This window comes from Cynocephalus volans, chromosome 14 (assembly GCF_027409185.1).
Source record: "Cynocephalus volans isolate mCynVol1 chromosome 14, mCynVol1.pri, whole genome shotgun sequence".
Classification (NCBI taxonomy): Eukaryota; Metazoa; Chordata; class Mammalia; order Dermoptera; family Cynocephalidae; genus Cynocephalus; species Cynocephalus volans.
Window position 1 is genome coordinate 37,491,529 of NC_084473.1, and position 13,386 is coordinate 37,504,914.

General features: G+C 39.3%; 1 protein-coding gene across 5 annotated transcripts in view; it reads right to left on the reverse strand.

Moving 5' to 3' along the window:
- Positions 1-2,311: 2,311 nt before the first annotated feature.
- THUMPD2 (THUMP domain containing 2) overlaps positions 2,312-13,386 on the reverse strand; it is a 37,256-nt gene continuing 26,181 nt past the window's right edge. For 2 of the 5 annotated variants that reach the window (XM_063078112.1, XM_063078115.1), the window contains 2 exons: positions 12,404-12,512; positions 2,312-3,118 (listed from right to left, as the gene is read on the reverse strand). In XM_063078112.1, the coding sequence (XP_062934182.1) occupies positions 2,794-3,118; positions 12,404-12,512 (434 nt within the window). In that variant the 3' untranslated portion in view covers positions 2,312-2,793. Of the gene's footprint in view, positions 3,119-3,523; positions 3,665-7,977; positions 8,226-12,403; positions 12,513-13,386 lie in introns of those variants that run through there. The other 3 variants (XM_063078113.1, XM_063078114.1, XM_063078116.1) reach the window with 3 other exon arrangements.

Consider the following 13,386-nt stretch of genomic DNA (forward strand, 5'->3'; position numbering starts at 1 on the left):
CCCGCCTTGCCAGTCCTAAAGTTACTTTTTTGGTTATGCATATGAAGTAGGACTTTAGTAGACTTTCATCTATTTGGAATTTGAGGGACTCTAGGGATATCATGCTTGATTAGCCGTTACCCAAGACCCTGAGGATGAGACCTTTCAGACACATCAGCCTTGCTGCCCATTAGTTCCCATGCTTCTTTTTCTCTGGCCTTTATGTACTGCTTTTTGGCCACTCAGAGATCTGATCTTCTCTACTGAGGTCAGGAAGCTCATTGCAATGGCGGTGCCCTGCCTGCACCCTTAGCCTACGGAGCCCAACCACACCGAGCTTTCCCCACCCCCAATGCATTTTCAATGCTGTGGTGAAGGACATGCTCTCTGGGCCTTTTGGGGACATAGGTGGAGAACAGGTAAGCATCATAAAACCATTCCAATATTCCTACCTCCCTAAGTCTTTGGAATTCTTCCTCTATATTCTATCTACAAATTTCTGACATTTAACTTCATTTTGTGTGTGCCACCATTGAATCCAGGTTTCAACCAACTGATCATACCATTAGAACCCCTCCCAGCTGCTCATCCTAGCATGTCCAATCCAGAACCTTTGCTAAGTGCACCCAAATCAACAAATTTAACCTGATCTAAAATCATATCTTATCTTGTCACACCTTTCTTGGCTGTGACATAATCCATCCTCTCGTGTTTGCCAAGATTTTGTCTTACCAATTAGCAATGTTTGGAATTTTGACGTGCCAGCCCTTTCCTCCCAGATCCCAAAGACTTCTTGATTCTGATGTTAGTTACAGTCCTAGAAGAAATGAGGTATGAAAGGCATGAAGAAAACTGGTCTCTCCTTGTAAGGGACTACTACTGGCTTACCCCAGCATCTTCAAGAGAGCCTCATCAGTCAAGGAGGCAGGAGCTGCTTCGCACTGGCACAGGAGGCAGAGTGGGGTTTGAAGTAATCTGAGTCATCCAAATCCTTTCCTGTGTCTCCACTCCCAATCCTCAGGGTCCCTCTCTTTCCTAACCAAACACTGATTTTTCACCTACGGGATCCAGCTAGGATGTGAATTCAACGATAATATTCAGCATTCCACATGGTCACACTCTGCTTTTCAGCTACCTCAGTCCTACAGATACCAGAAGTAAGAGGTTCTCTTGGCATATTCATAGGAAATTCCTGGCACCTCCTGCTATGCCTTAAACCAAGGTTTCTCTACTTTGACACTGTTGACGTTTGGACCAGATAATTCTTTGCTGTGAGAGGCTGTTCTGTGCAGTGTAGAATGTTTAGCAGCATCCTTGTTCTTTATCCACTAGATGCTAGTAGTATTCCCCACCCGTCCTGCCCCCACATTGCAGCAACCAAAAATGTCTGCAGACAATGTCAAATATCCCTTGGGGGGCAAAATTGCCCCTGACTGAGACCACTGCTTTAACCTAAGGATTAAGGACTATGGGAATCTTGTTCTTTTTCTTTCAGCTGTCATGTTCTGTTGAGACCAGACAGCCCACCCATAGTGCTCATATTCCTCAGGTTCCTGACGTTTCCTATAGCATCAGGTAAGCACATGAATACTGAATTTTTTCACCATCACATGCCATAAACTTTCTATAATACTGGCTGTATCCTCACTGCTTTTAACCCAACCAGGCCAGATAACCAAAAACAGATTCACATTTCTGGGGGCTTGTTGCTTGAAACCCTTCAAAGTATCAATATCCATATCAGAGATCTAGTTGCTAACAACACAACCAAATCTAGGTAGTTTTAGGAAAAATGGAATGTGTTCAAGAGTAATAGGTAGCTACTAGAATTTTCTAGGAAGTCCAGAGAGAAGCTTTGAGGATACACAGCCAGGGGCACTGCCGAAGCCTCAGGACAGGAATATTCTGGTGGGCACAAACGCCACAGCTTGCACATGTGAGTGTACCCTGATACCAGGGGCCTAGGTTACATCCACACTCTGGCTGGAAAGCAAATGTTTTGACTTCTGCTCTGGAGAGGTGAGATTCAGGTGAGAAATTTCCTAACCCTAGATAGGTTTTTCAAATGCTACTAACGCAGCCAAAAAGTTGAACCACACTATATCAGGTTATTGAAAAAAATTAAATTAGAACATATAGTTTCATCAACTTCCTGTTTCTTTTTCTCAATAATACAAGAAACACATTGGATTTCTATAAATAAAGGTGAGGTGACAATTACTACTTTTAGAAAAAAAGCAAACTTCTTTTTCCGTCATGTTGAAGGAGACTGGCTTAATTCATATTATTATTATTCTCACTGATGTTTTACATAATATGGGACACATCAAACTCATTGCAAATAAAATTACTTTCATTCCAATGGAGAAGAAAATTACAGGTACAAAAAATCAAGTTTAATATCAAAAGAAGTTACATATAAAGGTTTTTACATTTCTAAAAATCTGAGAGTTAAAATATCACTGACCCTGTGTTTTGATACACTTATGTGAACCCCTGAAAACTTTTATTGTGAAGTTGAAGCTTCTGCTCAGAAAAAATGCATGGCAGAACGGATCTTTTTACATTCTGGCAGAAGACAGAACTTAAGGAGTCTTTTAAAAATATTCACTAAATGTTCTTTGCCAAAACAGTAAGCACTTTAGAGTATAAAGCAGAACCTCTAAAACCTGTGTCCGCGAGTCACACCTCCTGACTTCAAGGCAATTTGTTTCCTTGGAACTCTGCGGACACTATGAAGAATCCTAGAGACAACAAACTTCTCCTGTACAGCTATGTGCAAGGACTTGAGTCGGGCTTATGACAGGCAGCCTGCTATAGTCTAGAAGAGTGTGACTTCTTATATTTACATATGAATGCATCTGTTTTTCCAAGGCTAACTTTGTAGCATTCCACTGGCACCAAAGAGCCAAACGGTGGCATTTTGTCTAAGCATTCCTGGTTATTGGCTTTGAATGAAGATAACACTGTTTTAGATATGTTAGTTTTTTCTTCAGGATTCGGGCACCTTTCAATCCCAGGTTCATCTGTGTCGCTGCCCTTGGAATTCAAAGGGCTGCCGCTCTCTTTGCAATCTTTAAGGCACTTGCGGTGATCTTCGCTAAGCAACAATACAATGGTTCCACTGACATGAAGCACTCTGTGACAAAAAATGTTAATTGGTGTGAGTATTTCTTTCTTTTTAGACAGCAAACAAACCCACTTTACTTAAAATATTTGGTGTCTCTAATTTGAAATTAAATTTTATCTATTTAAATACAGGACTTTTGATAATTAGATAGTATCTTCCATAATACATATTCATTATAGTAATTATGAAATTCCTAGTACAAATCTGCTTTAATTATCTATTTTTGCTCTACTTAAGAGGCAAGCCTCAAAGTAATTTGTAGGCACATTCTAACAAATGACTGTACAAAGGAAAATGGGAATGACAGAATCCTAAAGAATCAGCACATATTAAAGGCAGACGAAAGTCACCAGGAAAGAGCTGGGACGTGAGCAAAGGAATGGCAAAGGGAAGATTAGAAAAAGAAGGGCAGACCTTGAAATGTCAGCTTCTGAGGAGAGTTCATTTCTCAATCATTCAACCACAGTCTGTATGGCACTTACGGGGAAAAGGGATGAAGATGCTCTTTCCTGGGTCCCGTGACCCAGCCCCGTGAACATACAGTCCTGTGAGTTACTGCAGGGATTGTGGAACAGAGGGAGAGAGAGGTAAGTGAAGAGATAAAGTGTGTGATAAATGCTACAATTAGGGCACCTGTGAGGTGCCTGGGAACACATCAGCTGGGTCCTGAACCAGGCACAGGAGAGTGGGAGCACATCCCAGAGGATGAGATAGCCATGCTGTGAGCCAAGCAAAGTGACAGTGAGGGGCAGGAGCAAGAGAGGGTGCTGGAGGCAGGAAAAGCAGCAGAGACAGGATGCAGTGAAGAGGAGGAGCACTGAAAGCGGCTCAGCGCGGGGGCAAAGCAGAGGAGGAAGAGGAAGACAGCAGGGTTTAGTCCAGAGTGTGCTGACATGCCCAAGGACCATTTAAGTACGGATTCCAACCAACAGCTGGCTACACGGCATGGAGGTCACGAGAAAGACCCGGACTCAAGGCAGAGATGTACGAGTGTCCAATGGTAACTGGTGGCTAAAGCCACATGGGATCATCTGGGGTGGCAGTCCAGAGGGAGAAGAAAGGGCCAAGGAGTAGGGACTCAACATTTCAGGAGGGACAGAGTAGGGAAGCTCATGAAGCAGATCTCCTAAGAGAAAATCTGGCCAGTAGTGATGTCATGGAAGCCAAAGGAATACAGTTTCAAGGAGGGAGCCGTCTCAAAAGTGTCAAATGCTACAGGACTAACAGGTGACCAGGATTATAAGGAGTCGTTGGTGAACTGGGGACAGTAATTCTCGTTGAGTGCAGGTGCTGGTCTGCTGGAGTCCAGTGAGGACTGGAAGAGAGGAAGCAGAGATGTCAAGTGTGAACTACAGGTAGGAAGCATCATGACAGCGGGAAGACCGAGAGCTAAAGGGAATCTGCATCATGCCCGGCACAGACGGAAGGAGTTTGGTAGCTCCCCATCCTCCAAGCCATCAACAAATAAAGACAGTTCTGTCTCCAAACTCGATCACATATTCACTGACTTCATATTCTGCTTGGATGGCAGCAGCAATCTCCTGACGGACAGGTCTTTTCCATTGTCGCTCCTCCCACACAGAAGACAAACGTAAATCCCTGCTGACTCTCCAGTCGCTTCATATTACTTCAGGTAAGTTCTAAACGCTGCACACATAAGGTCCCCTGTGAGGGGACCCTCGCCCCCTCTCCTTCCTTGCCTGCCGGCTTCCCTGTGCTCACCGACCCTCCTGCCCTTGCTCAAACTCACCAAGCTGCTGCTCCCCTTTGGACACGTGGCCTTACTGCGCCCTCTGTGTTTAACCTCATCGCCAGGCGTGCTGTCTCACCGTTCAGGTCCCAGAGTTCAAATTTTACCTCTCTGGACAGGCCTCTCCTGACCACCTCTCTAAGACAGCCACTGCTTTTCCCTCAAACTCCAGCAAAGTATCCTGTCTTATTTCCTTCATCGTGCCAATCATGGTCTGAACTTACCCTGTTTGTTTACTCATTAGCAATCAGTCTTCCCACACTGGATGGTCAGGGACCCTGCCTGTCCTACTCACTGCTCTATCCCCAGGGCCTGGCACAGTGCATGGGATATGCAAAGACCACCAAGAGTACCCGGGAAGGGATAACTGAACCTCCTGGAAAGAACGAGGAGAGGAACAGGCTGAAGATAAGAATGAGAAGCGGGCAGAGCACAATGGGTGAGGAGGACGGAAGTGAGAGGATAAACCCTGGCTAGGAGAGAAAAACTTCTACTGAGAGACGAGGAGGAGGTGGGATGAAGACGGATGTTGCTGTACACCATGGGACAGAGGCAAGCAAACACACAAATCTCTAAACATGTAAACTATAATTAAAATAATAGAGAGAGAACTTTTTATCTACTGTATTAAAGATAAAAGCTGTGATACTTAGGATGGCAAGATTATGAAAAAATGAGTACTCCTTAAGACAGAAAGTGGTATAACTTTTTTTGACAGTAATTTAGCAATAGTGTATCAAAAATACAAAATGTATATATAAAACCTTTGATCCAGCAATCTCACTCATAAAAAGATATGATAGTAGAAGTGGAATAATAGTGATGATAATGGTGATGACAGCTAATAATTAGCTTATTATGTGCTTATTATTATGAACACTTATTATGTGCTAGGCACTATTTTAAATGCTTTGTATTACATATCATTTAACTCTCAGAATTATCCTTTCAAGTATGTTCTATGAGGGGTCTTCGAAAGGTTCATGAAAACGCATATTATGAAAAAAGTGCATGGATTTCAAAATTTTTTTGTGCCAAAATAAACTCATACTAACTTGTTATAACATGTCTGAACAGGATCTAGTTTGAGGCACTGAAAAGAACAAGACATCAGTTTGAAAAGCGCCCCTATTACTGCAACACGAATTCTGCTAAAGTTGAAACAAAAACAAACATCAAATTTATGGCAAAGCTTGGGTGGCAGAATGGTGGAATCACTGATGCTTCAGGAAAAGCTTCTGGGGACACTGCCCCTAAAGAAATCAGCAGTTTACAAGTGGATAACTCTTTTTAAGAAGGGATAAGACAATGTTGGAGATGAAGCCCACAGCAGCAGACCATCTATATCAATTTGTGAAGAAGAAATTAATCTTGTTCACACCCTAATATGAGAGGACCCACGTTTACCAGCAGAAACAGTGACAACACCACAGACATCTCAGTTGGTTCAGCTTACACAATTCAGACTGAAAAATTACAGTTAAGCATATTTTTCTGCTTGATAGGGGCCACAACTACAAGAGCAGAGCTTTCGATGAAAATTTTAAACAAATGGGATCAATATCCTGAAGCGTTTTTTTCAAAGATCTGTAACAGGAGATGAAACGTGGCTTCACCAGCATGATCCTGAAGACAAAGCACAACCAAAGCACTGGTTACCAAGAGGGGAAAGTGGTCCAGTCAAAGCAAAAGTGGACCGGTCAAGAACAAAGGTCACAGCAACAGTTTTTTGGGATGCTCAAGGCATTTTGCTTATTGACTTTCTGGAGGTGAAAGAATGAAAACATCTGCTTATAATGAGAGTGTTTGGAGAAAGTCAGCCAAAGCTTTAGCCGGAAAACGTGCAGGAAACATTCACCAGAGAGTCCTTCTCCACCATGACACTGCTCCGGCTCATTCCTTCTCATCAAACAAGGGCAATTTTGCAAGTTTTGATGGAAATCATTAGGCATTTACCTTACAGTCTTGATTTGGCTCCCTCTGACTTCTTTTTGTTTCCTAGTCTTAAAAAATCTTTAAAGAGCACATATTTTTCTTCACTTGGTTTAGCCAGGACCCTCCATTCTTTGGGGATGAACTAAATGGCTGGTATCATCACTTACAAAAGTATCTTATACTTGATGGAGATTATGTTGAGAAATAAAGTTTGTATTTTTCATTTTTATATTTTAATCCCATTTTTTCCAGAAACTTTTTGAAGTCCCCTTGTATTAGAATCATTTTGCAGATGAAGAAACTGAGGCACTGTGGTTTTAAGCAACTTGGTCATATAGTAAATTCGAAAAAATGTTTGTACAAGGATGTTCAGAGCACTGTTTTTATTAAAATAAAAAAAACCTGAGAATTACCCACATGTTCATCCATAAATACTAGAAATATAATGGTACAAATACATAGCATAATACTATGGCAACCATAGAAAATTATAATGTACATTACAGCAACTGATCAGAAAGGAGATTCATGACATATCATTGAGTGAAAAAAAGCAAGTTACAGTACAGTAAATTAAGGACAATCCTATTTATGTACAACTAAAAGCATGTATCTATTCACGCATACATACATGACAAGATGCCTAGCAGGATGTTCGCTAATGTATTTACTGTAAATCTTTCAAATAAGGTAGAAAATAGAAAAAAATCACCTGAAATCCTGCTACTCAGAGATTAACATTTTTTTTTTTTTTTTTCCGTGACCGGCGCTCAGCCAGGGAGTGCACCGCTCATCCTTATATAGGATCTGAACCCGCGGCGGCGGGAGCGTCGCCGCGCTGCTAGCGCAGCACGCTACCGAGTGCGCCACGGGCTCAGCCCGAGATTAACATTTTTGATGAATGTCCTTCTAGATATCTTTCCATGTACAATATGCACAGAATCTCTTACTAAGAAGGCTACTTGGAAATTATAAAGCAACATTTCCTAAATTGTATTCCTCTGAACACTAATATGTATATGAGTATTTGATGATGAGTATAAAATATTATTTCTTGAAAAAAAATTCTGTGGTCAATAAATTGGGGAAACTATGTATCAAACAACATAAAAGATTTCTCTTTTGCATATGAACCTATAAGACTAGTGGTAGATGACACAAATAACACTAAATGATTTCATGATGGAACACAGTAGGTCTTAACCACCTACTACAAATTCTCTGCTCCAGGCAGTCTGGTATACGTCCTGTTCCTTGAACATGCCTTTTGCTTCACTTATTCACTCAAGAAATACTTACTGAACATCTGCATATATAAAATACGATGCGGTCTCCTTTCTTATTCTTTCCTTACTTCCAAATCTCACTGACATCTTGCTTTTTTTCTTAAAACCATCTCAAGCCTCTTTGGCCCACAGTGCCTTCTCCGTCCTGCAAGTTGAGCAAGTTGAATTTCTAATTTTTCTCATGTGTTTTACCTGGTTATACTTGAGAAGAAAGCTCAAGTATTATACTTCTCTGAATTCCTCACAATGCTCTGTTCTCATGAAATGGTTAATCCTTTAATAAATTAAAGGAGGAAAAACTGAGCTGAGAGTACATAGCTCATGCCACCACAGTAAGCACTTGTTTGACAATCTTTGATTCTGAATGCATGTTTTTTCTTGAAGAATTCAGTTCTATACAACATATAGGAACAACTATTTCTACTGCCTTTTATAAACAGGCTTACTGACCTCTTGTATTTTTTTCTTATTTTTACTAACACAATCCCCATCTTCTTCATTTTATGTCTAGAGCCTTAAACTATCAGTAAACCACTGGCAGAAAAATTATGTGTACTTAGATATATTTTTATATATCCCCACCTACTTCTCAAAAGGATTTGAACTGACTTATACTAAAAAATCAGGTAACAGTTAACAGTAACTGAGCACTTTCTAGGTGCCTAGCACTGGTCTAAGAGTTCTAAACCTACTGTATTCTCCAAACAATGCCATGAAGTAGGTATTATTTAATGAGTATGCACAAAGTGGTTAAGCAATTTACCTGTAACTGAAGGACTATTAAATCGTAGAGCCAAGATTCGAACTCAGGTAATCTGGCTCCAAAGGCTGTACGTTAACCACTATATTATGCTATGTTGCCTGTATAAAACCTCAAACCATAAAAGGTCAAAAGTCAGATTATAAAGGCTGGGGGCTGGTGGCAGGAGAAGGAAAAGTCCCTCATATTAAAAAATACATACACTTTGAACTGAGGCACTATTGAGGCACTCTATGTAGGAAATCCTGAATATTCATCTTCCTACTTCTCGGGTAAATATTTAAGCTAGCTGCTACAATGTGAGGGCAGTCATATCCATTACTGCCCCATTTTTAATTACCTAGAATAAAAATCAAACCCAGACAAGAGAAAGGCTTGGTGAATTTACTAGTGCTGAAAGGACTGTCTACTCAAATAGTGCCTTCCACCGGCTTGTGGAAAATAAGATTTTCAGTTAGGTTAAGCCATTGTCTCTCTGGAAAGTCCCAGGTTAAATGCAAGTCACTGCTCTCACCTATCAGTATCTCGTCATGAATTGGGTAATGGTATAGATGGTAAATTACCTGCTTAGGCTCAAAGGTGGTAGGTATTAGCCCTGGCTGCACAACAGATCACCTGGGAGCTTTTAAGAAATACTGATGGGGGGGGGGAAGAAGATATAACAACCACAATTATTTGAAGTTGATACGACAAGCAAACAGAAAGGACATTGTTGGGGGGGAGGGGGGGAGGGAGAAGGGAGGGAGGTTTTGGTGATGGGGAGCAATAATCAGCCACAATGTATATCGACAAAATAAAATTAAAAAAAAAAAAAAAGTTCATAGAGAAACTGAATTAAAAGGTAAAAAAAAAAATAATAAAAAAAAAATAAAAAAAATTAAAAAAAATAATAAAAAAAGAAATACTGATGCCAAAGACACATGGACCAATGGAACAGAATAGAGAACCCAGAAATCAACCCACATAATTACAGCCAACTGATCTTTGACAAAGGCACAAAAAACATACATTGGGGAAAGGACTGCCTCTTCAGTAAATGCTGTTGGGATAACTGGATATTCATGTGTAGAAGAATGAAACTGGAACCATACCTCTCATCATATAGCAATCAACTCAAAATGGATTAAAGACTTAAGTATAAGACCTGAAACTATAAAACTCCTAGAAGAAATCACAGGGGAAACGCTTCAGGATGTAGGACTGGGCATAGACTTTATGAATATGACCCCCAAAGCACAAGAATCAAAGAAAAAATAAATGGGATTATAACAAACTAAAAAGCTTCTGCACAGCAAAGGAAACAATCAACAGAGTGAAAAGACAAGCTACAGAATGTGAGAAAATATTTGCAAACTATATATCTGACAGGGATTAATATTCAGAATACAAAAGGAACTCAAACAACTTCACAGTAAAAAAACAAAGAATCCAATTAAAAAATGGGCAAAGAAGCTAAAATAGCCATTTTTTAAGGAAGACATACTAATAGCCAACAAGTACCTGAAAAAAATGCTCAGCATCACTAATCATCAGGGAAATGAAAATCAAAACCACACTGAGATCATCTCACCCAAGTTAGACTGGCCATTATCAAAAAGACTGAGAATAACACATGTTGGTGAGGATGTGGAGAAAGGGGAACTCTTCTACACTGCTGGTGGGACTATAAATTAGTAAAGCCATTATAGAAACAGTATGGAGGTTTCTCAAACAACTACAGATAGCTGCCGTACAATCCAGCAATCCCACTGCTGGGTATATACCCAAAAGAATAGAAATCATCATGTTGAAGGGATACCTGCATTCCCATGTTTTACTGCAGCTCTACTTACAATAGCCAAGATATGGAGCCAACCTAAATGTCCATTGACAAATGACTAGGTAAGGAAAATGTGGGATATATACACAAGGGAATACTACTCAGCCATAAAAAAGAATGAAATTCTGCCATTTGCAGCAACATAGATGAGCTTGGAGAAAATCATGTTAAGTGAAATAAGCCAGGTACAGAAAGAGAAATACTGTATGTCCTCAGTCATAAGTGGGAAAGAGGGAGGGAGTAAAGAAAGAAAGAAAGAAAGGAAGAAGGAAAGAAAGAAAAGAAGGAAAGAAAGAGAAAGAAAGAACACAATAAAGCGTTGAACTTTCAGAAGGGGAGAACAGACCTATAGTTACTAGAGGTGGGAAAGGGGGAGGGGGTGTGGGAGGGGGGTTAGAGAGTAATTGGGTAAGGAACACAAAGAATACTTATGATCTGTAATGATGAACATGCTAATAACATTGATTTGATCATCATATATTATATATAAATACTAATAGTCAAGTCTGTACCCCATAAATATGTATAATCAATTATGTTTCAATTCCAAGGAAAAAAAGAAATACTGATGCCTAGGTCCTACCCCAGATCAACTAATTTACAGCCCTGGTGGGGAGAGATGGAGAATGGGCATCATAGTTTTTAAAAGCTCCCAAAATGATTTTAATATGAAGTCAGGGTTGCAAAAATGTGCTCGAGGGAATGTAATACTGGGCAGAAGGGAGTATAGGTGCTCAGGAAATGCTGAATTGTAGGGGCTGCCCAGAAAGAGAGATCTGAGGTAATATGTTAAGAGTTAAGTAACTGGGTAACAGCGAAAATTGTTTAGAAATAAAATAACCCAAAAAGAAACATATGGAGCACCCCACTCACAAGATGTAGTGAGATGGCTGCTAGCTTGGCTTAGACATCATGTCAAACTTTAATTTTCTTTACAGAAGTTAGCCTTGACAATAAATTTTCTCTATCCAAAACACATGGCTCATTTTTTCAACTGGTGACACATTATTTACATAGCAGGCTCTTGAACATTTACATTGACCTACTCTTATCGAATGCCCAGCTGAGACAATTTAATATGAACTGACCTCTCATTCATGTCCATTCATTCTTGTGTGCATTCTAGGTTCTCTCCTTTATCAACTTAAATGATCAGAAAGTTATATATCTAGGCCTCACCATTTGAACCTCTCAAAGAAATACTACTAACGAATTATATTTCTCTAGGCCAACATTAGAAACCATTAAGATGAATAACACTTCTGCATTTTCATTTCACAGCCAATCATAAAGGTGCTGTCCATTTTGTGTTAGTGAATGTTCCTTATGTAACAGAATTCTGATCTGTCGTTTAGTAGCGGTGTGATCATGAGAAAGTTAATCTTTCTTGGCCCCAGTTTCTCATCTGTAAAGTGTGGGGGATTAATATATAGGAGGTGGGTTTTTTGATAAGTATTAGATGTAAATTACCTAGCCCAGTGATTGAAATATAGTTGCTATTTCATACATTCAAATTTCAGGCAATAATGAGAAATCAATACTTTTTCTGAATAAAATTTATAGTGTAATATGATATGGAATACTGTTTATTTCATTGATGAACTTCAGACTTGAAATGTTAGAAAATTACAAAAACTCTAGGAAATTACTATAATGAAATCAGACCTTAACTGAAGAGCTATGATATATTTTGGTTAAATGCCTAGTAGCTAAAAAAATTATGGAAATAAATTCAACAACTTACCTTTCCATTTCTTGTAGAATGCTTTTGATATCCTTTCCCAACTTAAACTTTTTCCCAAATGGAATGTCAGAAATAATAACACTGACACTTTCTGAAGGCAATGGCAATTCTGAAATACAGAAATCAGAGATCCTCTTACATAAAGGTCAAATATTTACAACGTAAATAATGAGAAAGTTGAAGTACACAGGATTATTTTTGCATATTAAATAAAATTTAGAATTGCTAATAAAATTGTTTCTAAGGAATTACAAGATTCTGAAATGCTTTCAGAATCACTACAGATGGGCCAGCCCCGTGGCTCATTCGGGAGAGTGTGGCGCTGGTAGTGCCGAGGCCACGGGTTCGGGTCCTATACAGGGATGGCTGGTGTGCTCACTGGCTGTGCGTAGTGCAGATCACACTGTGCCAAGGGTTGCGATCCCCTTACCGGTCAAAAAAAAAAAAAAGAATCACTACAGATAAATGGTACAGTATCATATTCTGTTCTTTGAAAATTGGTTTTTCAGGTGTGATAAAATATGATATGTTAAGTAAAACTTTAAATTAACCAGAAAACTCAAATCTCTAAATATATTGCTTGCACAGAAAGTTGCCAGATCCAGGAAGAAATACATGTAGTTGTCTAGAAAAACCTTTTATAAAATTATATTCTACAACTTTTATTTCCCTTTTCATAATTAATAAAATTTTGCATGTTTAGATCTATTTGTTTTTAAGGTAGAGTATCCATAGCCATCATTGTATTTTTAAAGGGAACACAAAAGGTTACAAACACTTACTTAAATCCTAAGACTAGAGAAAGGCTACACAATCAATAATCAATACAATGACTACTATCACTAAACAAAATTAAATACAGTATCTGATTATTAAATCTAAATTTCTGTCTCATATTAACATTTTCTTCTCAGAAGTTACACTATCATAAGGTAATACACCCAATCTTAACATCCACATCTTCTGAGTATACTTTGTACTTT